General features: G+C 53.7%; 2 protein-coding genes across 4 annotated transcripts in view; one reads left to right on the top strand and one right to left on the bottom strand.

Moving 5' to 3' along the window:
* The window catches only part of Tmem143 (transmembrane protein 143), a 32,184-nt gene extending 8,295 nt beyond the window's left edge, over positions 1-23,889 (bottom strand). The window contains exons 1-8 of one of the 2 annotated variants that reach the window (XR_007214213.1): positions 23,749-23,889; positions 23,183-23,426; positions 21,069-21,173; positions 13,782-13,976; positions 12,965-13,095; positions 12,445-12,724; positions 6,823-7,012; positions 5,631-6,409 (exon numbers count right to left, since the gene is read on the bottom strand). Coding sequence is in view for 1 of the 2 variants with exons in the window: in XM_048369141.1 (XP_048225098.1) it covers positions 6,204-6,409; positions 6,823-7,012; positions 12,445-12,724; positions 12,965-13,095; positions 13,782-13,976; positions 21,069-21,173; positions 23,183-23,401 (1,326 nt within the window). In the remaining variant the exon portion in view is untranslated. Of the gene's footprint in view, positions 1-5,259; positions 6,410-6,822; positions 7,013-12,444; positions 12,725-12,964; positions 13,096-13,781; positions 13,977-21,068; positions 21,174-23,182; positions 23,427-23,748 lie in introns of those variants that run through there. The other variant, XM_048369141.1, reaches the window with a different exon arrangement.
* Emp3 (epithelial membrane protein 3) lies at positions 141-4,564 on the top strand. Of its 2 annotated transcripts, XM_048369144.1 has the most exons (6): positions 141-237; positions 1,167-1,176; positions 1,396-1,528; positions 1,770-1,872; positions 3,301-3,441; positions 4,292-4,564. In XM_048369144.1, exons 3-6 carry the CDS (start codon positions 1,451-1,453, stop codon positions 4,459-4,461), a joined length of 492 nt encoding a protein of 163 aa, XP_048225101.1. In that variant the 5' UTR covers positions 141-237; positions 1,167-1,176; positions 1,396-1,450; the 3' UTR covers positions 4,462-4,564. The 2 variants fall into 2 exon arrangements, with proteins under 2 accessions (XP_048225101.1, XP_048225099.1); XM_048369142.1 differs by lacking the exon at positions 1,167-1,176 and having other exon boundaries at positions 142-237; positions 1,436-1,528.
* Positions 23,890-25,212: the final 1,323 nt, after the last annotated feature.

Below are 25,212 nucleotides of genomic sequence, written 5' to 3' on the forward strand. Positions count from 1 at the left end.
GCGGTGGGGGGGGGGGGGTGTATAAAAGCCTCAGTATATATTCAGAGGAACAGAGAAAGAAGCCTGAGGAGTGGAAGCCAGACAGAAAGAGAAAGAGAGAGAGCGGGAGGGAGAAGGAGGGGAGAGCCAGGCAGCACAGGAGGCGGGGGCAGGAGGGAGGAGGAGAAAGGCGGCCGGGGAGGCCCCTGTCGAGGGAAGACTCTCCAACTCTTGACTTTTTCCCCCCCGGCTCTCTCGGTAAGTTTCCAATCCGTTATTCGGGCTGGGATTTCTTTCTTTTCTTGGACAGTACAGCAGTAGGAGGACACCCTCAGATTGGGAAAGATCCCCTCTTTCCCCCTCCCGTCAGCCCTATAAAACTTCTAGAAATTGGAGTAGTGATCTCTTAGCCCTGAGCATATGGGAATACAGGAAGGGGTGAGTCCAGCAAGAATTTGGGGGGGTCCCAGCAGAGCTCCCCCACACCCACAGCCTCCTGTCCAGGCTTTCCTCAGCCCCCGGGGGTCGGGGAGGGAACAGGAGGGCACCTCCAGGCTGGAGAAGCTCCCTCCTGGGTTTCTGCCCAGGCCTCGATGACCCACACAGATTCATCCATCCATTCTCCAGGCAGCAGGGTGGGGCAAGGCCCCAGGCTGGGGTTTCCCTGGTCCTGCAAAGCAGGGGGGCAGATGGCTCACCCGATGACTCATGCTGTCCCCCTCCCTGCCCCAGGCCCGGGGTGAGTCAAGGATGCCTGCAGCTGAGAGCTCCCCATAGGCCAGCCTTGGTGTCTGCAGAAACGGCACCCAGGCGCCCCTGGCCACATTGCTAGACCTGCTCATCCAGCACCCAGGAGCCGAGTTCATTCTCCATCCAGCCCCGAGGGAAACAGACCCTGGCCTCCTCCCTCCAACTGAGAAGTCTAGATTAGCCAGACTGCCCCAGACATAGAGGCCCAGACCCCGGCCATCCTCCATCAGACCCAACGGGCCAGGCCTCAACCTCCTCCCTCTGACATAAGAGTCCCATACCCCAGCCTCCTCCCTCAGACACAAGGGTCCCATTCCCCAGCCTCCTTCCTCAGACACAGGGGTCCTATTCCCCAGCCTCCTCCCTCAGACACAGGGATCCCATACCCCAGCCTCCTCCCTCAGACACAGGGGTCCCAGCCCTCCCTCATGCTCCAGTACCCAGCAGGCTTGTGCCTTTTGTTTTGTTTTGTTTTCTTGCCAGTCCTGGGGCTTGAACTCAGGGCCTGAGCACTGTCCCTGGCTTCTCTTTGCTCAAGGCTACCACTCTGCCATTTGAGCCACAGCGCCACTTCTTTTCTATATATGTGGTGCTGAGGAATCGAACCCAGGGCTTCATGTATACGAGACAAGCACTCTTGCCACTAGGCCATATTCCCAGCTCCAGGCTTGTGTCTTGATCACCCATATCCTGAACTCCTCCCCAGGCTTCCATCGCAGCCATGTCACTGCTCCTGTTGGTCGTCTCAGCACTTCACATCCTCATTCTCATCTTGCTTTTCGTGGCCACTTTGGACAAGGTAAACCTTTCTGGGGGGTGGGGGGGGAAATCAGAGTCCCCAGCTCTCCTGCAGACTCTGGCCCCTTGTTTAGAGCCTTCTCACCTCAACCTGAGATGCAAGAGCCTTTCCTCTGCCCCTTCCCTTTTGCTACTGAGTCTTAGCCCTTCTCAGCTCTGCCCCCCACATCACAACTCTTCCCACAGTCCTCCTGGCCCCTCACCGCCTCTTCCTAACATTGCTTGTCTGTCTGTCCCTCCAGTCCTGGTGGACGCTGCCCGGGAAGGAATCTCTGAATCTTTGGTACGATTGCACTTGGAATAACGACACCAGAACATGGGCCTGCAGTAACGTCAGTGAGAATGGTGAGGGCTGAGGGGCGGGAGGGTATCTGCAGGGGGTAAAGGGAAACCCATGTCTGCTGCAGTTCTAGTTATGTAGGGCTGGTGCCTAATCCTGGAGTGAGCCAGGACTATAGTGATGAGCATGGGCAATTGCCTTCTGTTCTCAAGAGAGCAGCTTAGACACCTCACACACACACTTATGCTACTTATTTATTTTTATTTCTTGGTGCCAGTCCTGGGACTTGAACTCAGGTGGTTGGGTGCTGTCCCTGAGCTTCTGTGCTCCAGACTAGTTGTTGCTCTACCACTGGGGCCACAGCTCCACTTAGGAATTTTTTTTTTTTTTTTTTTTTTGCCAGTCCTGGGCCTTGGACTCAGGGCCCGAGCACTGTCCCTGGCTAGCACTCTGCCACTTGAGCCACAGCGCCGCTTCTGGCCGTTTTCTGTATATGTGGTGCTGGGGAATCAAACCTAGGGCCTCATGTATCCGAGGCAGGCACTCTTGCCACTAGGCTATATCCCCAGCCCCCCCACTTAGGAATTTTTGATGGTTAATTGAAGGTGTCTCACAGACTTTTCCTCTCTGGGCTGGCTTGGAATTGTGATCCTTAAATCTTAGCCTCCTGGGTGGTTAGGTTTACATGGGTGAGCACCCCTGCCCAATTTATGCTACAGGTTTTAAGAAAGAGGGGAAAGCCTCCCTCCCTCCCAAATTCAAAGATTGTGCTTCCAAAGTTGTGATTGAAGCTGGTGTTCTGAATGGGGTGTGGCACCAATTCATTCCAGCTCTAAGTGGGTGGGACCAGAGCCATATTAAGGTTCTGGTTGGGTAGGACTAGGCTCATCAAAGCCTGCTTCCTTCCAAAGTTCTCAGTGGAAGAAACTCAGGGGACACCTCAGCCCCAGAGTTCTTGCCAGTATCCTGGTCCCGTTTCTATTTAGCATTGAATCAGAGGTAGCCATGGGCAAAAGAATAAAATGAAAAAGTCTATTCATGTTTGTTTATGTAGAAAATTATCAAAATCAGGCATGGTGGTACATGCTTGTAACACTAGTAATCAGGAGGCTGAGACAGGAGGATTGCAGGTTGGAGGTCAGCTGGGTGAGTCCTAAATACTAAGATGCTGACAGAAGACAAATGAAGGGACAGTATGCAGAGCACCAATCACTAGAATTGAGCGAGGTCACAGAGGCTCAAGGTTGAGGTACTTAAGCGTTCATGATGGTAAGGAGGTGGTAACGATGGAGCAGGGAGGAGGAGAAGGAGGAAAAGGAAAAGAAGGAGGAAGAGGAGAGAAAGGAGGAGAGAAAGAGAGAGAGAGAGGGAAAGGAAAGAAGGAAGGAGGGGAGGAAAAGAGGGAGGAGGAAGGGAGGGCAGGGTAGGTAAGCAAGTGGACCAGCTGGACTGGGATCCACCATGAACTTCTGCTCCCATTTCTCCCTCCTCAGGCTGGCTGAAGGCTGTGCAGGTTCTCATGGTGCTTTCTCTCATCCTCTGCTGTCTGTCATTCATCCTCTTCATGTTCCAACTCTACACCATGAGACGAGGAGGGCTCTTCTATGCCACCGGCCTCTGCCAGCTTTGTACAAGTAAGCCGGCCCCCCTCCGCCACACTGTGGGGCCAGAGTGCCCCACATTGCACCCCCAATCCCCTACCTCCTTGTCCCTGTATTACTCCTCTGGCTCTGGGGGCTGCTGGGAGTTGTAGTTTCTGGTGACTCCATGTCTCTGAATCACAAGGGAAATTACAGCATCTAAAAGCCAGAGCTACAGGAATGGGAATGGGTAAATAACTTGAGTCCCAGGGATGAGGGAAAAGCTAATGCATTCACCAGAAGGGAATTCTGGACCTAATTTATATTGGTCAACTGCTATTTCTTTTTTCTTTTGTGCCCACACTGGGGCTTGAACTCAGGGTCTAAGCACTGTCCCGTAGCTTTTCCTGATTAAGGTTGATGTTCTACCACTTGAAACACAGCTCCACTTTGAGCTTTTTATTGGTTAATTGGAGATTACAGTCTCATGGACTTTCCTCTCCTGGCTGTATTCAAACCCTGATCCTCAGATCTTAGCCTTCTGAATAGGAGTTAAGTTTATTTTTTCTTTTCTTTTGTCCATTGTGGGACTTGAACTCGGGGCCTGGGCACTGACCCTGAGGGTTTTTTTGCTCAAGACTAGTGCTCTACCACTTTCAGCCACAGCTCCACTTTGGTTTTCAGGTGTTTAATTGGAAATGAGAGAGAACAAGAACGAGAGAGAGAGAGAGAGAGATCATTTCATGGATGGATGGCTGTTTTGGTCTCATTTTATGGATGAGCCAGTGGGTAATTTGCCCAGGACAGTTCTGCAATGATGTGAATCAGAAAACTAATTCTCCAAGTGGGCAGTATACTTGCTTTGCAGGCATTGCATGACGCCTAGTCTCTGTTTTTCTCACAGGCGTAACAGTGTTTTCCGGGGCCCTGATCTATGCCATTCATGCCGATGAGATCCTGGCCAAGCACCCACGCGGGGGCAGCTTCGGGTACTGCTTCGCCCTGGCCTGGGTGGCCTTCCCCCTAGCCCTGGTCAGCGGCATAGTGTACATCCACCTGAGGAAACGGGAATGAGCGGCCTGGTCTTGCAGTCCCGTCCATCGCCCATCCGGACACCCCATTCCTGTCGCCCCTCCCCCCCAATCCTCCTCCAGAAAATAAAAGCGTTTTAACCACAGGGTGCTGACCACACTTCTTCCTTCCTTCCTTCTTATGATCTGGACTGCAAATGCCCCTGAATTGGGGGGGGGAGCCACCCCATTTCCCAGATCTTCCTCTCTGGGACACCAGAACCTTGATTCCAGGCTCCTCTTCCTGGATCGCTGAGTCTAGAACTTGGGACACTGCTAGGCTGAGTTCTCAAACCTGTCCAGTCCTCTGTTTGCTCAGGTCCCAACCTCTGTGTCTCACCCAGCACGCTTCCTGTTCTAAACTGTGTTTCTACCACCTTTTGGATTCTCCTTCTGGGGGGGTGGGGGGAAGTTTACTCTTAGAACCCTCCCTTTCTCTCTAGAACTCAAGCCTTCCTCTCCCCAAAGGCTGCTTCTAGCCCATAGGACACCTTAGCAAGAATGAAAAGACTGGGCACTGTGGGGCAAAGGCTGGGTTTCACAACCATTCACTGCCTGGCCGTGTAAGGTTGTGCGGTGAGCTATCTGCATACCGGCACAGGGCCACTCAATCTTCCCTTTACATGAGACCCAAATTCTGAGAACCAGAGCCTTGCCTCAATTAGTCCATTCCCTCTAAGATCCCCAGCCCATGACCCACAATGTGTTTCAACAACCACAAACTCAGGCTCTCTCAAACTGCAGCGTTCTCCATCTGACTCCCCCCTCCCAATTCCTGCAGCCACTCTACTCATGAAGATTTATGAAACACGATTTATTCCTTAGGAAGGATACTGGGAAGAAATGGATAGACCAAGAAAAATTGCACAAGGGCACTGATTGGTGGGGAGATCCAGACCGAGGTAGATTCCGTAGCAAGGATGTGATATCCAGGCCGGGAAGGCACCTTGAGGTTACTGTGACCCTGAGCTGCCTCAGTTTGGAGTAAGGGTCGTCTCTGGTTTCTCCAGGCCAGAGCTCTGCCAGGCTCAGGGCTCCCAGCCCCTTCAGCAGGGACACCGCCCCCTACACCCAACAGCAGTTAACCAGCTGGCCCATCAGTCAGTCTGCAGCTGGGTAACAGGGAGATCAGCTTCCTTTGGAAAGTCTGACTCGTTTATCTACAGAGACAACTGGCTGCCCGGCAACTGTCGCTGGCTCCAAGTCAGGCGCCAGACGGTTCTCATTGGCTGCTGGCTAGGCCCCGCCTAGGGGCACTCGATGGACAGCTTTCGTGGAGCTTCTCCTTGGCTGCCGGCTAAGCCCCGCCCAGGGGCATTAGAACATCTTGCCCGGAGCCGGCCAAAAAGATGGCGACTGATAAATGGCCTGGAGAGGGAATAGCGGTCACAGACAGCTCGGCCTAGTGTTTTGTCAGAGCTGAGCAGCTGGGAGCAGCTGCGAGCAGCCGACCCCCTCCTTTCCCCAGCCTGACTACAGTTTGGATGTTTACCGTGGGGGTGGGACTAAGGAATCACACAAAAGCCAAGCTAGGGCGTGCCGATTGGCTGCTCCTGGAGAAGGGTTGCCTAGCAACTGCCTTGATTGGCTGTTGCAGTAGACAGAGTAGCAAAAATAATTGCCAGTCGGTAATGGGAGTCGAAAAGTGACGCAGTACAGTAGTAGCTGTGATTGACAGCTTGTCGTGGTGAAGGCGGGGCTTGGTTCCCGGCCCCGAAGGCCTGGATCCGGGCAGGTCAGGGGTGGCTACTGCTGGGAATGGCCAGGGGGGGACTCGGAAGGGGCTGGAACCGAGGGGTCCAGCTTGGGGAAATCCGGGGGAGGGTACCGCCCGATGCTGGGAGTCAGGGCCTGCAGGTGGGCCAGGGCTCGACTTCCATTGAAGGCCACATCGCAGCCCGACTGGGCCAGGAGCCAGCTCTCCACCTCCGACTGCAGCCACCGGGAGGTCTCTGCGAGGAGGAAAGGCAGGGGTGGTGGGGGAGAGGCGGGTGGAGGGGAAGGGACAGGCGTGGTGGGGGGAGGACAAGGGGAGGTAGTCCGCGGTTGGAGGGCGAGGACACTGAGCCAGGACCCTCGTCGAAAGGGGCTCAGGAAGGGGAGGGAGGGTCGTCACATGAAAGCCAGGATCCGAAGTTGGGGGGAGAGGATCTTAGCTGGGGAAGGAGGAAGAGGAGTGGGGTCTTCCTTGCCCAGGACCCGGCTTGCCAGGAGCAGCCAAGGAAGGAGACGTGGTTCCAGGGGCGGAGCCTGCGTCCGGGGCGGGGCCACCGGGTGAGGAGCAGGGCCGGGGTGGGTAGCTGAATGTGTGGGCGTGGCCTGGTGGTTGATGGGCGCGGTCTGCACTGGGGTGGGCGTGGCCTACCTTCGGGGGAGCCGTGAGCGCCCCCGGGCCGCCGGGCCAGGAAGCTGCGCGCCAGCAGTGCCTCCTTGGCATGCTCGTCCTGCGCACGCAGCGCCAGCGCGCTGAGCAGCTCCGAGTTGTTGGACGTGCTCCGGAAGTACAGCATGTGCGCCAGCTCTAGCGCCTGCGCGCTGCGCTGCTGCCCGAACATCTAGGGGGCGGGGCGACAGCGGGGCTCAGCGAGGCCCCTCCCCCTCAGGGTCCCCACTGTGCTACCTTGACCTCTCCAGCTTGGGCCTCCAGGGTGTGTAGCCCAGGCTGGCCTCGAACTCTCCATGCTTCCTGCCTCTGCCTCCCGGGTGCGGGGGTTACAGGTGTGAGGTGTGCATCACCATGACCCTGTGCCCAGCCGCTGGTTAGCACTAGGCCTCTTGAACTTTTCTGCCCCAGGCTGTCCCAGAACCGCAATCCTCGCACCTCCTGCCAGAATGACTGGCACGGGCCACCTTCGGGCTCCAGGGCTGCATTTTTAAGCACATTTTCGTCCTGGTGATGGCATCAATGATTAATGGGTTTGCCCAAAAATGTCCAAATAATAGGAGTTTTCACCTTGGAAGTTTGTTGCAAATAAGTGATTACTCTTCATGGACATACTTCAGTAGTTCCAGGTGACCTGTCTAGGCGTGGCTTCGAGATGATTTAGTGGGGGTGAGGGCCGGGGGTCTTCAGATGAAACAAGATGACTGCTAACTGTGCATGCTGGGAGTTCATCCTACAGTTCCATTTCTGCAAGCATTTGGACTGTTCCATATAGTGAAAGAGGGCTTACAATCAATCATTGATTGCCAGGCCTGTCTCCTGTCTGTAATTTTAGCTACTAAGGAGGATGAGATCTGGCAGCATGTTCAAAAGCAGCCTGGACAACAAAGTCCAGGAGACTCCATCTCCAGAATAACCAGTACAAAGCCAGGCTGGAGGTGTAGCTCAAATGGAGAACGCCAGCCAATGAGTAAGCAAGCCAAGCAAAGTGGGGGCCCTTAGTTCAAACCCTGGTACCACAAAAATAAAGCCAGATGCCAGTGGCTCATGCCTATAATCCTAGCTACTCAGGAGGCTGAGATCTGAGGGTCATGTTTTAAGGCCAGTCCTGGCAGGAAAGTCTCTTTAAGCCACAGTGCCATCTCCAGTTTTCTGGTTGTTAATTGGAGATCAGAGTCTCATGGACTTTCTTATCTGGGCTGGCTTCGAATTGTGATCCTCAGATCTCAGCTTCCTCAGTAGCTAGGATTACTGGTGTGAGCACCAGTGCCCAGGTCTATGTGACTCTTATCCCAAATAAACTACTCAGGAAAAGCTGGGAGTTGTGCTGTGACTTAAATGATAAGAGTGCTAGCCATGAGAAAAAGAAGCAAAGACATAGCTCCCAGGTCCTGAGTTCAAGCACCAGGACTAGCAACATAATAAATAATAATAGTAATAATAATAAAGTTGAGGTGCTAGGTTCATCCCCAGCACAGGGGCAGGGGAGATGTTGGAGGAGGGGTAGCCCTGGGTGGGGGACAGTCCAGTTGTCCCCTTCCTTCCCTTTGCCCTCCTTGCGTATACTCCTTGGTGCCCTCTCCCCTGAGCCCTTCACATTCATATTGGAAACCAGTGCCTGGAGCCCTCCACTCACCAACCAAATGAGCTCTGGGCCATTGGGTCTGGCTGCCAGAGCTGGGTGGTGGGGTCCGTGCAGCTTCAAGCCCTTGGTAGCACAGTCTCCATGGCCAGGCTGGCTCCAGGAGAGCTTCAGGAGTCAACACAGGGCAGAGCCTGGCCCAGCAGAGGCAGCTGAAAGTCAGCTGCTGGGGACAGGGACAGCCTGGCCTCCCCGCCCACCCCACCTCGTCCACCGGCCTCAGGTGAGCCAGCTCTGATGCCAAGGCAGCCAGAAAATCGCTGACATGGCCACGTGGGAGCTGTGCCCTGGCTGCCCATGGCCTTCACTTCATTCCCTGTGCTGGAACCGATCACCGTTTCCGTGGCTGGGCGCCATGCAGGGACAGCAAGCCAGGGAGCGTCTGGCTAGTGTGGAAAATGCATTAGGTTTTGTGCCTGCGTCTGCCCAGCGTCCAGGGCTGAGCTACGGGCCCAAGCCGCCATCCACCACAAGGATGAGTCCTAGTCTCCCTGGGGAGCACCTGCCACCCAGACAGTCCCTTCAACACTCACCCAGGACCACCATTCTCCCAGCCAGGGAGACCCCAGCCTCAGCATGCTACCCCAGCTCTGCCTTGGCTCCGGTGCCTCCTCTTCTGCCTCAGTCTCCCCCTCTCCCACTAGCAGAATTGAGCCTGCCTCTCTCAGGTTCTCCTATCGCTCCCCAAGGCCCCCCCAGATGTCCCCTCCGGAGCTTTCTTATTAAAGCCATTGAGGGCCCTGCCCTCTTTTTCTTTTTTTTTTTTTTTTTTTGCTGGTCCTGGGGCTTGAACTCTGGGCCTGGGCACTATCCCTGAGCTTCTTTTGCTCAAGACTAGCACTCTAACACTTGAACTACAGAGCCACTTCCGGCTTTTTCTGAATAACTTTTTGGAGATGAGACTCACGGACTTTTCCTGCCAGGTCTGGCTTCAAACCATGACCCTCAGATCTCAGCCTCCTGAGTAGCTAGGATTACAGGTGTGAGCCACCAGTGCCTGGCTCCGTGAGACTCTTCTTACCAATTAACCCCCGAAAAGCCACAAATGGAGCTGTGGTTCAAGTGGTAGAGTGCTAGGCTTGAGCAAAGGGGCATCACCTAGGTCTTGAGTTCAAGCCCCAGTACCAGCATGAAAAAGAAAACAATCTCATCTTCCTGCCCCTGCAGTTCTGGGCTCCCCGGCGAGGGGGAGATGGCCCCCCCACACACAGGGATGGAAGTGAAGCACAGGTGCCAGTGGTGAGCTGGGCAGCCCTCTTTCAGATCATGTGCAGGGTGGGCTGGAGGAGACCCCCTGGGGACTGAAAAGTCCTCAAGAGGCTGGGAGAAGAGGAAAAAAGAGATGGGACACCTGGCTGCGGAGCATGGTGGTATGTACCACCCTGGCACATCCCAGCCAGGGCGAGGCAGGTGGATCAAGATCCAGGCACTGGTGGCTCAAACCTATAATCCTAGCTGTCTGAGACTTGTGGTTCAAAGCCAGCCCAGGCAAGAAAATACAAGAGACTCTTAGCTCCAATTAATCAGAAAAGCAGAAGTGGAGTTGTGGAGCTCAAAGTGGTAGAGTGCTAGCCTTGATCAAAGGAGCCCAGGGACAGCACCCAGGCCCTGGGTTCAAGCCCCATGGCAGACAAAAAGAAAAAAAAAAAGACAGACAGAAAGAGAGAGAAAAGGAAGGAAGGAAGGAAGGAAGAAGAGAGGGAGGGAGGGAGGGAGAGGGAGAGGGCAGGCTAGGGTGCAGTTCAAAGTGTAGAGTGCTTGACAGGGCACAGCTGGGGAATGGAAGGAAGCCAGCCAGGAAGGTCAGGTGGCTTGTGGTCAGCTTATAGCTGGCAGAGAATACAGATGTGGAGAGGCCTTAAGGGGAAGAAAGGGGCCTGCAGCCCATTGGGGCTCTGAGCTGAGCCTCAGCCCAGAGGACAGAAGCTGAGAGAGCATAGGGAGGGGTGGGGAGGAGGGCGTGGAAGCGGCTGGAGAGGGCGGGGACTGCAGAGGACAGGGTGCAGGTGGGGACAAGAAGGGACAGGGAAAGAGGGCTGTGGGAAAGGGAGATTTGGGAGCAACTGAGGCGAAGAAGGGCACCAGCTAGAGAGAAGGGACAGCTGGTAGGGGAAGTGAGGACCCCTGGTGTGGGTGTGGGCCTGGCCCTTCCCAGCCTGGCAGGCTCAATAGCCCCCACCCAGGACCCCTGAGGAATGGGAGCAACCACCTGTCCTGAACTGGACTCAGCATGGACTCCCATGGAACTGGACTCCCCTCTGGCCTCACCCTGGCCCTCAGGCCTTGTCTGCCCTAGCTCCCCGCTGCCCTGAGGATAAATGCCTTGGACTCCAGGCCCACCTCCTCCCCTCCCCAGCCCTCCTGCCACCCCCTAGCACTCCAGAAGCCACCAGCACAACCTGGCTCCTATTGGTAGGATTTATCACCTGTCTCGCTGAGAGCCTGTCAGAGAGACTAAAAACAGCTTGGAAACCAATGAGCCAGCAAGAGAACGAACACTCGGTACAAAGAACACCTCTCATCAGGCTACACTCCTGGGGCCAGTGCCAGCCTCGGAGTACCTGGCCAGCTCAGCCTCAAGACACAGCCCAGGCCTCCGCCAGTGAAGGGCAAGCCCAGGATACAGGCACCGACCTGTCCCTTGCCCAGCATCCTTTACGTGTGGTGAGCAACTATGAAAGGCAGCCATCCACTCATGTGGAGCAGGGTCAAGAAGCATGCTTGTTAAAAATACAATTTCCCGGGCCCCAATCCCAGACTTCACAATTCTGTTCCTCTGGGCTCCAGCCCAGGAGGCTGCTTTCAGCAACCCCCCAGGGATAATGATCCCTGCACTGGATGGAGACTCGGAACAAATAGTCATCATTAGCATCATCTTAATAGCTAACTCCCATACAGTACTTCCTGTACTACGCCTCAGCTATAAATGCATACTGATTCATCAAATCCTCACAGCACTCCTACAGTTAGGGCCCTTCGTGAGCTCAACTTTGTTGAGGCACAGAAGAAAGGTTGAGAAACTCACTTAAAATGACATTAGCTAGCCCAACATAGTAGCCCTAGCCTATAATCCCAGCTACTCCACAGGTGGAAACGACATTTGAGGCCCTGAGTTCAAACTCCAGTACAATAATAATAAGATACAAACAAAAGAGCTGGAGATGAGTTTCAACTAATAGACCAGTACTTGCCTAGCATGAGAGAGAGAGAGAGAGAGAGAGAGAGAGAGAGAGAGAGAGAGAGAGGGGGGGGGGGGGAGGGAGGGAGGGAGAGGGAGAGCGCCAAAACTTATCAAGGTAGATAGGAAAGAGAGATACATAAAGACTGGAGGCAGGGAGGTCGTGGGGGGAGGCACTGCAGGTTAGCACCAGTGGCTCATACCTGTAATACTAGCTACTCAAGAAACTGAGACTCACAGGCAGGATAACAGTTCAGAGACAGTGCAGACAGAAAAGTCCTTGAGACTCCATTTCCAACTATCCAGTAAAAAGCTGCAGGTGTGACTCGTGGGGTAGAATGCCAACCGAGCAAGAAAGCTGAGCAAGAGGCCCTGAGTTCAAATCTCAGTACTGCTAAACCAAAAAAAGAAAAGGAAAGGCATTGCCAACAGAAGGAAGAGCCAGTGCAAAGGCCTGGGAAGAAATAAACTCAGGCCTGGGGCTGCAGGAGCTGAGTGAGGAGAGGAGCAAGGTATGATAGACAAAATAGCAGTGGCCAATCAGGCAGCAGACCCTTGCTGGACTATTTAAAAAAAAAAAAAAAAAAAGCTCCTGGGTGGGACTCACAGCCTTCCCAGAAGGCTGTGCAGGTAGGTGTAGATCACGTGGCTTAACCCAGCCAATGGGAAGGCAACAAAAGTAGTCCCGATAAAATTGGGGTTGGGGCGGGGAGTTGTCTTTGTTCATTACTTTATCCGGAAGTTCAAGACCCGGGTTCGAATCCCCTTGCAGGCCTGGGCTCACCTTGGAGGCCCTCAGGCCCATGAAGATGGCAAAGAACAGCAGCAGCAGGGAGGTGGCCATCTTGAGGTCGGTCAGCACCACCATGCCCACGTTGACGAAGAAGACCAGGCCGGACACCAGCAGTGTGAGGTTGAGCAGCGCGCGCTGCATGGTGGGCGTGCGCACCTTGAGCTCGGGCAGCAGCTGCTCCAGGCCCTCCAGGGGGGTGTCCTTGAAGCTCTTGAGGACCAGGTGCCCCCGCCGCGTGCGGGCGGCCAGCACCACGCGCTTGAAGTACCGCCTGGCGGGTGGGACGGCACTCGGCAGCTGTCCCCAGGGTGGGCCTCGGATGCTAATCCTCTACTCTCTGGATCTTGATTTTCATTTTCCTTACTTGGAAAATGGGGAGACACCTCCGGGATTGGGAGGGGGGGGGCGCGTGGCCCAGCACCCATATGTTGGACATGGACCTGTCAGTCCCCTTTCAACTCTAACCTGGCTCCCTCTTGCTGCTACAGCCATGGAACAGGATCCCCCTCACCTCTCTGTAGGAGGCAACTTGGTGAAGAAGCCACGCTTGGAGCCCACACTGGAGAGCAGGGGCAACAGCCCGACTCGCTGGCCCAGGGCCCAGAACTGCATGTAGATGTACTGATCCAAATTGATTGTCACCTGGGGGGCGGGGAGAGGAAGGGGGATGACATAGAGGCTACAAAAGAAAATATCGCCAGGCACCAATGGCTCACACCTGTCATCCTAGCTACTCAGGAGGCTAAGATCTGAGGATTAGTGATTCAAAGCCAGCCTGGGCAAGAAAGTCCATGAAATGCTTATCTCCAATAAACTGCTCAGAAAAAGCCAGATATGGTGCCATAGCTCAAGTGGTTGAGTGCTAGCCTTGAGCAAGTAGCTCAGGGACAGACAGCACACAGGCCCAGAGTTCAAGCCCCAAGCAGGACTGACAAAAAAGAAAAAAAAGAAAATATGTCTCACCACTGTTCTCCAGCTTCACATTCCAGAATCAGAAGCGAGGAAATAGGACATGAGGACAAGTACTGTGTGTATATGTGCATGTGTGTGACACAGAGCAGAAATCCCAGCCTTGTGCGTACTAGTCAGGCGATTACCCCTGCCCTCCCTTCTTAGCGACAGCTTACAAATTCACCAAAGTGTGGAACCTGGGTCTTCATCCTCCTGTCTCCACCCCCTGGGCATCTGGGATCACCCGCATGCAGCACCACGCCAACCCTGAGGACACAGTTCCACTAGATGGCACTGAAGTGACCTGAGAGACTAAGCGTAGCCGCGTGGCAGTGCCCAGCCATGTAGCCCCCACAGTGGTCCCGGATCAGTGGTACCTGGACCTCATCCTGAGGGTGGTGGACCACCAGCGCATAGGCCAGGGCATCCTCGGACAGCGGGGAGAAGTTGGCCTGGGCCAGCAGGGGCTCCATCGCCCGCAGTACCTCCTGCTCATTGGCCAGCCGCTGGGGGCTTGTGAGGGATGGCTGGTCCATGGTCTCTCTGTCAGGATTGATGGGGTCATATAAGGCCTGAGGAGAGAGAGGAGGAGAAAAACACAGATGTGGACACCCAAGGATCGCTCTGTCCTCATTTCTTTCTTTTTTTAAATTCGGCTGTTACTGGGACTTGAACTCAGATCTTCATGCCCCTACTCATAGCTGGCCCTCTACCACTTGAGCTATGTCCCCTAAGTCCAGCATTTTGCTGGTTAGTTGGAGATAAGATCTCGCCAGTTCCACCCCAGGCTGACTCCATACCATGACCCTCAGATCTCAGCCTCCTGAGCAGCTGAGATTCCAGGATGAGCCACTTGCCCCCAGCCTCCTCTCCAAAGCCACCCCTGCCCTTCTCCTACACAACGGCCATGCCACGGGCGTCTGCTCACCCTGCTGTGCCACTTCCAGACTCTTCTGCACATGGGTGAGGAATGCACTCCCCCACACCACACCCCAACTCTACCAGCTTCCCACTGCATTTGGAATAAAACACAAATAGCCCAAGGACCCCTCACAAATAGGCTGTATCCCCCTGCCCCCACCCCACATGTCATCTCCCAAAACAAGCTGCTGAAGGGAGAAAGAAGGTTGAACTCCCAGCTGCCTATCTAGCTACACGGACAGCCTCAGGATGGCACCTGGCTCCAGAGGGTGAGGTCCCCTCGACAAGGCCAGCAGGCTCCATGTGCCAAGTCTCCAGAGCCAAGTCTGATTTTTATTTTTCCCAGCGCTATGGATTATTAAACTCAGGGCCTCCTATTATTGCCTAACCCATCTTTTGTGTTTTGGGTTTTTTGTTTGTTTTAGTTTAATTTTCAAATAGGGTCTTGTGCTTTTGCTAACGTCAGACTCAGACCTCAATCCTCCCCCAATTCTGCCTCCTGAGAAGTTGGGATTACAAGTGTGAGGCACCAAACCCAGCTGATTCTGAGAGACAGGATTCCAAGTGGGGGAAGCAGCCTGGGCAAAGCCCAGGCCTCAGAAACCAGAGGGCAGAGATAGTGAAGTGGCAGCATGGAGCCCAGCAAGTCCTCACCTGAGCTGACCAGAAGGATGGGGAGCATCGGACTCGAACTCAGAACCCAGGTCTGAGTTCCTATCCTTCCATGGTGACTGGTAGACAGGCCAAATTCTCAGACCCACAGAATAACCTTGAGAAGCTGAATGTCCTTGAGCCAGGTTCTCTTCTGGGACCCTCACATCCACACCAGGCTCCAGTGTCCAGAATATGATGCCAGCTGACCACCCCGCCCATTCCACCAGCCTTGCCATTCCCACACACACCAGTGTCCTCCTGCGCCATTCTCCCCGCCCACATGGCCTCCATCTCCTGCTGGGAGACCAATGGCTGTCCTCTAGTCCCAGCCCCTCCCACCCCCTCCAACACACACAGTGAGAACTGTTCCCTCTGTATTTTATTATTATTACAGGGGTGTGAGCTCAGGGCATCATATTTGCCAGGCAGGCACTCTGCTCCTTGAGCCATGACACTTTTTTTGTTTTTGTTTTTTGGCCAGTCCTGGGCCTTGAACTCAGGGCCTGAGCACTATCCCTGGCTTCTTTTTGCTCAAGGCTAGCACTCTGCCACTTGAGCCACAGCGCCACTTCTGGCCGTTTTCTGTATATGTGGTGCTGGGGAATCGAACCCAGGGCTTCAAGTATACGAGGCAAGCGCTCTTGCCACTAGGCCATATCCCCAGCCCATGACTTTTTTTGTTCTAATCTTTTATTTTTTTCCCAGTCCAAGGGCCTGGGCACTGTCCCTAAGCTTCTTTTGCTCAAGGCTAGCACTCTACCTCTTGAGCCACAGCACCTCTTCTGACTTTTTCTGTGTATGTGGTACTGAGGAATCGAACCCAGGGCTTCATGCATGCTAAGCAAGCACTCTACCACTAATCCACATTCCCAGCCCTGTTCTAGTCATTTTTTTTTAATTTTTTTTTTTTTTTTGGCCAGTCCTGGGCCTTGGACTCAGGGCCTGAGCACTGTCCCTGGCTTCTTCCCGCTCAAGGCTAGCACTCTGCCACTTGAGCCACAGCGCCACTTCTGGCCGTTTTCTGTATATGTGGTGCTGGGGAATCGAACCTAGGGCCTCGTGTATCCACTAGTGTAGCCACTAGGCTATATCCCCAGCCCTGTTCTAGTCATTTTTGAAGAGAGGAGTCTTTGCTTTTCGACACAGGGCCAGCCTTTGAGCTGAATCCTACTACCTATGCCCTTCACAGTAGCCGGGGTTACAGGCACACACCACTGCACTGTTTGCGGCTTGAGATGAAGGTCTCACCACGACCACCCCTCCACCCAGGCTCGCTTCAAACTTTGACCCTCCTATTTCTGCCTTCTAAGTAGCTGGGATTACAGGCATGAACTGGCATGCCCAGCTCTCATGCACATTTTTATGCCACGCTAACTACGTGTCAGGTACAGTCTGCCCACCACAGACATTACTATAGTTGTCCCTATTTATTGCCCTGGAAACCAAAGCACACAGAGTTGAGCAAGCTCCCCAGGTCACATAACCAGGAAGCACACCCAAATCACACACCCAGCCACCTCCTTCACCTACGGAAGTCCTTCCAAGGCTCTCACTGTCCTTAGGAGCCAGGAACAGCTCCCCCTCCCCCCCCCCCCAAAAAAATAAAGGGCTCCTGAGAAGGAATGAGACCCTGCCAAAAAAATAAACTCAGGGCTGGGACGTGGAGGCTGAGATCTCAAGATCACAGTTTGAAGTCAGCCCAGGCAGGACAGCCTGTGAGACTTTATTTTTTTTTCTTTTTTTATCAGTCATGGGGCATGAACTCTGGGCTTTTGTGCTCAAGGCTAGCATAGCACTCCATCACTTTGAGCCACAGGGCCACTTCCCATTTTCTGGTTTTTAATTGGAAATAAGAGTCTCGCAGTCTCCCCTGCCCAGGCTGGCTTTGAACACACACACACACACACACACACACACACACACACACACACACTGTGGTTCAAGTCGTAGACAGCCTGCCTTCAGTGAAAAAAAGCTCCGGGACGGGGCCACGCCCTTGGCCACGCCCCGCACCCCATCTCCCCCTGGAGCCACGCCCTTGGCCACGCCCCGCACTCCACCTCCCTGCCGCTGACTCACCCGGAGGGGCCGGGCCTGCGTCCCGCCATCCTCGCTGTCTGTCACCCCCATGGCCGCCAGAGGGCAACCCTTCCCCCCTCTGCTGAGCCACGTCTGGGATCTGAATCCAAGCAAAGCATGCCCCCTGGCTCTACCTCCTAGACACCCTCCACAGTCTCGCCTCAGGGCCTTTGCACATGGCTGGCTTTTCACTCCTGTCAGGTCTTTCCTCCAAGGTCTCCTCCTTCTAGGAGTCTCCTCCTCACTACCTCAAGTAAAACTGCAAAACATCCCCTCCCGGGCCAGGTGGAGTGGTGACATGCCTGTAATCCCAGGACTTTGGGGCCAAGGCAGGAGGATTGGGAGTTTGAGATCAGCCTGAGCTACATGTTGAGACTCTGTCTGAAAACTGAATGCACATTGGCTCAGGCCTGTAATCACAGCCACTTAGAGAGGAGGGAAATCAAGAGGATCGTGGGTCAGGTACCTGTGGCTCTTACCTGTAATCCTAGCTACTCAGGAGGCTGAGGTTTGAGGATTGCAGTTTGAAGCAGGCTGGGCAGAAAAGTCCCCATCAGAGTCTTATCTCCAATTAGCTACTCAAAACCTGCAAGTAGGGCTGGGAATGCGGCTTAGCGGTAGAGTGCTTGCCTAGCATGCATGAAGCCCTGTGTTCGATTCTTCAGTACCATGTAAACAGAAAAAGTCAGAAGTGGCACTGTGGCTCAAGAGGTAGAGTGCTAGCCTTGAGCAAAAAGAAGCCCGGCAGAGTGCTCAAGCCCTGAGTCCAAGCCCCAGGACTGGCAAAAAAACAAACAAACAAAAAACCTTGCAAGTAGCGCTGTGGCTCAAAGTGGTAGAGCGCTAACCTTGATCAAAAGGACTCAGGGACAGTGGAAAAGAAAGGAAAGGAAAGAAAAAAGAAAGAAGGAAGGAAGAAAGGGGATCATGGTTTGAGGCCAGGCTCATCAAAAAGTTATCAAGACCCCATCTTCACCAATAAGTTGGGTGTAGTGGTTGCATGCCTCATATCCCAGTTGGGTGGGAGGAATATAGTCTGGGTAAAAAGGAAAGACCTCATCTGACAACTAAAGCAGAAAGAGGCTGCAGGTGTGACTCAAGGAGTAGAGCACCTGTCTAGCAAGCCCTGAACTCAGAGCCCAGTATTGCCTGAAAAAAAAAAAGAAGATAGAAACAACTTGAAAGGAACATGGCTAAGTATGGTGAGTCACCCTGTAGTCTCAGCTGTTCAGGAAGCAGAGATAGGAGGATCATGGTACAAGTCTGGGGGGGGGGGGGGGCAAAGCATGAAATGCTATACCAGAAACGAAAACTAAGGGTTTAGAATATGGCTCAGTGGTAGAGTCCTTGCCTACCATGCATCAAGTCCCGGGTTCCATATAAACACATAAACAGAAAAAGCCAGAAGTGGCGCTGTGGCTCCAGCGGTAGAATGCTAGCCTTGAGTAAAAAGAAGCTCAGGGTCAGCACCCAGGCCCTAAATTCAAGCCCCAAGACTGGGAAAATAAAATAAAATAAACCAACAACTAAATAAAAGTTTTAAAGACCTAACAACATGTGACTCAAGTGGTAGAGTGCTAACCTATAAACAAGCAAACACCAAAAGAATGGCTAAGCTAGGAGAGAGAAGACTGGAATTTTCCTTGAGCCTTTGGAGCTGAGAATTTTCTTTTCTTTTCTTTTTTTGGCCAGTCCTGGGGCTTGAACTTAGGGCCTGGGCGCTGTTCCTGAGCTTTTTGTGCTCAAGGATAGCGCTCTACTACTTAGAGACTCAGTGCCACTTCTAGTTTTTTGGTAGTTACTTGGAGATAAGAGTTTCATGGAGCTGGGCACTGATGGCTCACGCCTGTAATCCTAGCTACTCCAGGGGCTGAGATCTGAGGATTGTAGCTTGAAGCCTGCCCGGGCAGAAAAGCCCATGAGACTCCTATCTCCAATAAACTACTCAGAAAAAGCTGGAAGTGGCGCCATAGCTCAAATGGTAGAGTGCTAGCCTTGAGCAAAAGAAGCTCAGGGACAGCACCCAGGCCCAGAGTCCAAGCCCCAGGACTGGCAAAAAAAATAGTCTCATGGCCTTCCCTGCCCGAGCTGGCTTTGAACTGCAATTCTCAGATCTCAGCCTCCCGAGTAGCTAGGATGACAGGCCTGTGCCAATAGCATGCAGCTAAATTTTGGTCGTTTTCAGTTCCCTCTATTATGAAAAGATGTTACAGACATCCTTAGAAGCTCAGGTCCCATGCCCTATCTGTCCTGTGCCTCTCTCCTCTCAGAAGAAACACCACCCCCCTCCTGCTCTCCCATTGTGCCCGACCTCGATCCATTCTGGAGACACAGCAGGCACTCAATCAATATTTATGGAGTAAGTTCAGTGAATGAATGAAGACAGAGAAGCAAGGATCAGAAAGAGGCCACCTCCGGGCCACCGCACAGCTGGTGTTGGACCCAAGGCTGCTCTGATGCCTTCCTGCCCAGGCTGCTGCTTCCTGGGAGAGGTCGCCATCCGCCATCCCTGGTCACTCAGGGGCCCCAGCAGCCTCTGTCACACACACCCCCGCCACCACCACCACCACCACCCACCCCCAGCCCTGGCAGATACACTGAAAACCTCCTGCCTCACAAATACAAGCACATTCACTGACAGTCTTTCTGCTTTTTATTTATTTGTTCATTGTTGGGGCTGGAACTCAGCACCTGGCTGCTGTCCCTTCCTGTTTTCACTCAAGGCTCCTGCTCTACCACATGAGCCACAGCTCCACTTTCAGCTTTTTGCTCCTGCATTGGAGGTACAAAGTCTCAAGGACGTTCCTACCTGGCTGACCGTCTGTGAAACAGGAAGAAGCTTTCATCAGAAGTCCAGCCTAAAGTGGTCACCACATAGCCCAGGCTAGCCTTGAACTTTCTGTCCTCCTGCCTCTGTCTTCCCAGTGCTGGGATTAGAGGCATGCACTACCATGCTCACGTTCAATCATCTCTGCACGTGGCTGACCAAGTAAACAGCTCCAGTGACTCAAGCCCAAATGGAGCTGTCCCTTTTCCCTGAGATCGGGCCCTCTGTATCTCAGCAGGTGGCAGCTGGGCCCTTTACCAGGCTCCAGCCTAGGTCTCCCCATCCTTTCCTCTCCCCTCAGAAAATATGGATACCTTCCAACCAGCATCAGGCCACTCTCCCTTCCATTATCTCTCCCTGGACCCACGCAATGAGCCCTAATAGGCCTCACGGCCTGAAAGGCTGTTCCCACCCTACCAGCAGGCAGCCACAGACCCCCTGCCAACACCTCCATCAGCACCAGCCCTCGTGGGCTCCCCGCTCACTCACAGTCAAAGCTGCGGCCTCCAGCTCTGGTGGTCTCATCTCCCCCCTTCTCCCTCCCTCCCCTAGGGCTGCATGGACTCCATTGTTCCCAAACACTCCACTCACCTCTCTGGGCCTGGCTCTTCCCTCTGTCTGGAACATTCTCTCCCATAATCCACCAGAGCTGTTCTCCTCCCTCAGTCACCCCACCCCTTCCTCCCTTCCTTCCTTCCTTCCTTCCTTCCTTCCTTCCTCTCTCTCTCTCTCTCTCTCTCTCTCTCTCTCTCTCTCTCTCTCTCTCTCTCTCTCTCTCTCTCTCTTTCTCTCTCTCTCTTTCTTTCTTTCTTTTTCCCAGTCCTGAGGTTTGAACTCGGGCCTGGGCACTGTCCCTGAGCTTCTTTTGCTCCAGGCTAGTACTCTCCCACTTGAGCCACAGTGACACTTGTGGATTTTTCTGAGTAGTTTATTAGTGATAAGAGTCTCAGGGACTTTCCTGTCTGGGCTGGCTTCGAACCTTGATCCTCAGATCTCAGCCTCCTGAGAAGCCAGGATTATAGGCGTGAGCCACCAGTGACATTGACTTCTTGTCTCCCCTTCTGGGATGCATGCTCCTCAGGGAAGGCTGCCTCTCTCCCATTCACTGCCAGTGACTGGTGACTGTGTGTCGGATGCACAAACGAGCACACAACAAGGCAGGGCAGGAAGGGCCTCTCCTCACCTGCAGCCGGGCCAGGATCTGGTGGTAATGGAACATGGTGCAGAAGTCCACATGTGCGGCAAATTCCTCCAACGCCGCTTTCTCTGCTGGGCTGGAGTGGAATTCCTGTTAACTCAAGAAGCAAAACCTCTTTAGGCCTCTTTCCCTGTCCCCACAGGAAGAAGTCTTTTCCCAGCAACCCACACACAGGATCACAACTCTAGGACTCTAAACTTTTTTGTTCTACTTACCTATTTATTTGTAGTATTGAGGTTTGAACAAAGGGCCTTAGACTTGTTAGGCAGGTGCTCTACCTCCTGAACCATCCCTCCAGCTCTCCAGGCTTTAGTTATTATCCAGAGAGGGTCTCACACTTGTGCCCAAATTAGACTGAACTGACATTTTTTTTAACCTATCCCAAGTAGCTAGGATTATAGGAATAAAGTTACCCTATATACTTTGTTCACTGAGTTGGGGTCTTACTATTTTTTGCCCAAACTAGCCTTGAACCACAATTCTGTGTGTGTGTGTGTGTGTGTGTGTGTGTGTGTGTGTGATGGGACTTGAATTCTGGGCCTTGGCACTGTCCCTGAGCCTCTTTGGGCTCAAGGCTAGCACTCTACACTTGAGCCACCATACCACTTCCATTTTTTGAGTGGTTAACTAGAGATCAGAGTCTGGTAGGGACTTTTCTGCCCATGCTGGCTTCACACCACGATAATCAGATCTCAGCCTCCTGAGTAGCTGGGATTACACACATGAGCTACCAGCCCTGCTGAACCACAATTCTTGTATCTCTAGCTCTCAAGTAACTGTGATTACAGGGATAAGTCACTGCACCCAGCCCTAAAATTTGTTTTATTCGGGGCTAATGGAGGAGGTTTGACCAACGTTACTGACCAAGAAACGGAGGCAGCCAAAACCAGTCAGAAAGAAAGAAATAGCTTAAAGAGCTGGAGGCTTTCTCCAGTTGCTGAACTTTGGGGGCCAGCTGGCAGTTGCCTTTCAGAAGGTGGAGGAGCAAGGCCATTTTTGCTGGCTCTAGGCATTGTCTCCAGAACCAATGGGAAGTCTGTCTTTCCTTCCTTCCTTCCTTCCTTCCTTCCTTCCTTCCTCCTCCCTCTCTCCCTCCCTCCCTCCCTCCCTTCTTTCTCTTTTGTGTGTGCCAATATTGGGGCATAAACTCAGGGCCTGGGCACTGTCCCTTACCTTTTCCACTCAAAGCTGGCACTCTTCCACTTAAGTCACAGCTCTACTTCTGGCTTTTTGGTGGTTAATAGGAGATAAAAGTCTCAAAGACTTTCCTGCCCAGGCTGTTTCAAACCACAACCTTCCTATCTCAGTCTCCTGAGTAGCTGGGATTATAGGTGTGAGCCACCAGTGCCTAGCTAAAGGCCTGTTTCCTCATGAGCACAGGCTCAGACTCTTCCTCAGAGGGTTATGAGGTGAGGGATATGTATATGTTGAAATTCAATGTATATGTACACACGTTCCTTATGCATGTGTGTATATTTATTTGTACAAGACTTAGTACAAATAGCAAGTGTTTGGCAATTTTTGAGTGGAATCCTTGATAATGACAGGTCTGATGGACAGTGAGGGGCAGAGCTCAAGCTCTAGAATGGAACCAGGACTGGGACAAGGTGGATTCAGCAACCAAGGAGGGTGAGGAGAGTAAGGACACACTCACTCTTAGGTTGGAGCAGTCCAGTACCACCCAGAGAGTGGTACTGCCACTTCAATATGTGATAGATGCTTGGCACAGTGCCATGGAATAAGAGCTCAATTACAATTATAATCAGGATTACAGTTTAGTGACTTTGCAAGGATGTTTGTTATTAGGTACTGGAAATCATGATAAGGATAGTTATATCCATTTCACAGAGAGAAAAACCACATCCCAGAGAGATCTTGAACTAGCTTGAGTCCAGAACCAACTCGCTGCCTCCACCAGAGCACTAGCTCCCCCACCCCACCCCAGATAACCTTTCGCCCACTTGGGACTCTAAGGGGACTTTGAACTACAACTCCCAAGAGACGCCAGGGCAGTGCTCCCTAGCATTCAGGGCTCCTCTGCCGCAGGGCATGTTGGGAATCGTAGTCCCCAGGATCATGGATCCGGGGCGCGGAGGTACCTGTGTCAGGAGTCGGAGTAGCTGCTCCTTGGAGAAGGGAATGAAGCGCTCGCGGTACTGTTGGGCCCAGTCGCGGGGCTCCGTGGGGTTCCACATCTTGCGGTACACCCCCATCTTGTCCGCCAGAGAAGACAAGCTTCGTGGGGTCCCGAGGAGCGTGGGCAACAGGGGCCATACTCGGACCCTGACCCCCCTGATCCCCCAGGTCATAAACCACATGGCCACACCCTTTTCCCACTAGAGCCTAAAGCAGAGGGAAATGAACAAGAGTCAAATGTCACCGATGTCCTGCCACCCCTGGCGAGGTGCAAAACCCATTCGACCACGCCCTCCTGAACCCCCTCGGGCCTGTCCCTCCGCCTGCACTGCTCAGCTGGCCTGAATCCCAGGCTAGGGTCAGAGGTCTCAGGGTCTGGGGCTTTTTGCAGGCCTTCCTAAAAGCCCTGTAGTGGCACAGTTGTCTTCGATAGGGTGGACCTTAGGAGTATAAGAAATGCCCGGAAAGGCCATAGAGGGGATGCAGGGCCGCCCGCCCAGGGCCATGCAATCCCCCGCCCGCCCCTCACCTTAGTCAAGGCTTGACTGTCATTGAGATTCCTGCGCATGCGCAGAAGGGAGTACGGGGGAGCCGGCTGCGGCCGATAGAATTCAGTCAGCAGTAAGACACATGCGCAAAACCCGGAGCTCTGGAGAGCGGTCCCGTTGATTTTTTTCTATTCGGAATGCGCATGCGCATCTCGCGTGCCCCAGCCCTTCCCCCCCGCCCCTCTCCCGCGCCCGCTTTATGGGCGAGGCGCATGCGCCTCAGAAGAGTCTCCTTGTCTGAGGTCTTCAAAGGAAAGGGGCGGGCGGCCGCGAGACGCTGGAGTGCTGGGGCGTGCGCGCGCAGCCCGCCAACGGCGAGCGGCCCAACGTCCGCTGAGACCACACCCTCTCCCCAGTCGGCTCCGGAGTTGGCGGAAACGAACGGGGCGGGACTTAGGCGCAGCCAATCAGTTGCGAAGGAACGAAAAGGCGGGAAAAAGCGGGAGCAAAAGGACTCTGAGGAGCCGTCCGGAACCAGAAGCCCGAAGCCGAGGGCTGGGCGAAGGAAGCGCCGGTCTCACGGCGGCACGCCGCGGGCCTTCAGAGTCAGGGTGGCCCCTTGCCAGGCAGCATCACCCGCAAACGCGAGCCCTTCCACCCCACGTCCTCAACGGGGAGAGCCTGAGCTGAAGCAGGTAGCCCATGGCCCTCATTGGTTTGCGAGTTCCTCCACAAGCCTGAGGCCCAGAACCCCAACCTGAGAAAACAAGCCCTTAGGAAGATGGAGGTGAAGCCCAAAGGGAATCCCTTATTCTGAGAAATATCGCCCCCCAAAATCACAAGGACAGCCTACAATATTCTCTCCGTGGTGTTGTTCCCCCCTCCCCAAAAAGGAGCTTTGTCTGGCTCAGACTTTCCAGAGCTTTGATATCCCCTAGGAGACCCCCCCAAAAAAAAACTTTCTAGAACCTTCCTCCAATGTCCTTTCACAGAGAGAAGGATGTCCTTTAACTGTGTCTTGGGGCTCCTGTGTCGATGGACATGGCCTGGGAGCACCCCAGGCCCTCCCCATACTTCTTACAGCTTCACCCTGGACTCCACCTCCCGGCCTCTGGTCTTCAGTCCCTCTGACTACACTCCTGACCTTTGGGACCCAAAGGAGCCTCTTCAGCTGTGCTCTCCACTTCTATGCTGCTCAGCACCCCGTTTACCCCATACCTCCCAGGCCAAGGACCCCCAGAAACCTCCTTAACTGCCTAGTCCTGGTGGCTCCCACCTGTAATCCTAGCTACTCTGGAGTCTGAGATCTGAGGATCAAGGTTCAAAGCCAGCCCCGGCAAAAAAAAGTTCACTTGAGACTCTTATCTCCAATTAACCACTCAAAAACTGGAAGTGCTGCTGTGGTTCAAGTGGTAAAGCACTAGTCTTGACCACAAAGAGGCTCAGGGACAGCGCCCAGGCCCTGAGTTTAAGCCTCACAACCAAAAAAAATTTTTAAAGCCCTT

Source organism: Perognathus longimembris, chromosome 20 (genome assembly GCF_023159225.1).
Source record: "Perognathus longimembris pacificus isolate PPM17 chromosome 20, ASM2315922v1, whole genome shotgun sequence".
NCBI classification, from domain to species: domain Eukaryota; kingdom Metazoa; phylum Chordata; class Mammalia; order Rodentia; family Heteromyidae; genus Perognathus; species Perognathus longimembris.

What these genes read in the sequence shown, in the direction of transcription:
- Emp3 (XM_048369144.1), top strand. Translation starts at nt 1,451, where the DNA reads ATGTCACTGCTCCTGTTGGTCGTCTCAGCACTTCACATCCTCATTCTC. An exon ending in TCGTGGCCACTTTGGACAAG is followed by an intron (nt 1,529 to 1,769) that starts GTAAACCTTTCT and finishes CTGTCCCTCCAG; the next exon opens with TCCTGGTGGACGCTGCCCGG. An exon ending in CAGTAACGTCAGTGAGAATG is followed by an intron (nt 1,873 to 3,300) that starts GTGAGGGCTGAG and finishes CTCCCTCCTCAG; the next exon opens with GCTGGCTGAAGGCTGTGCAG.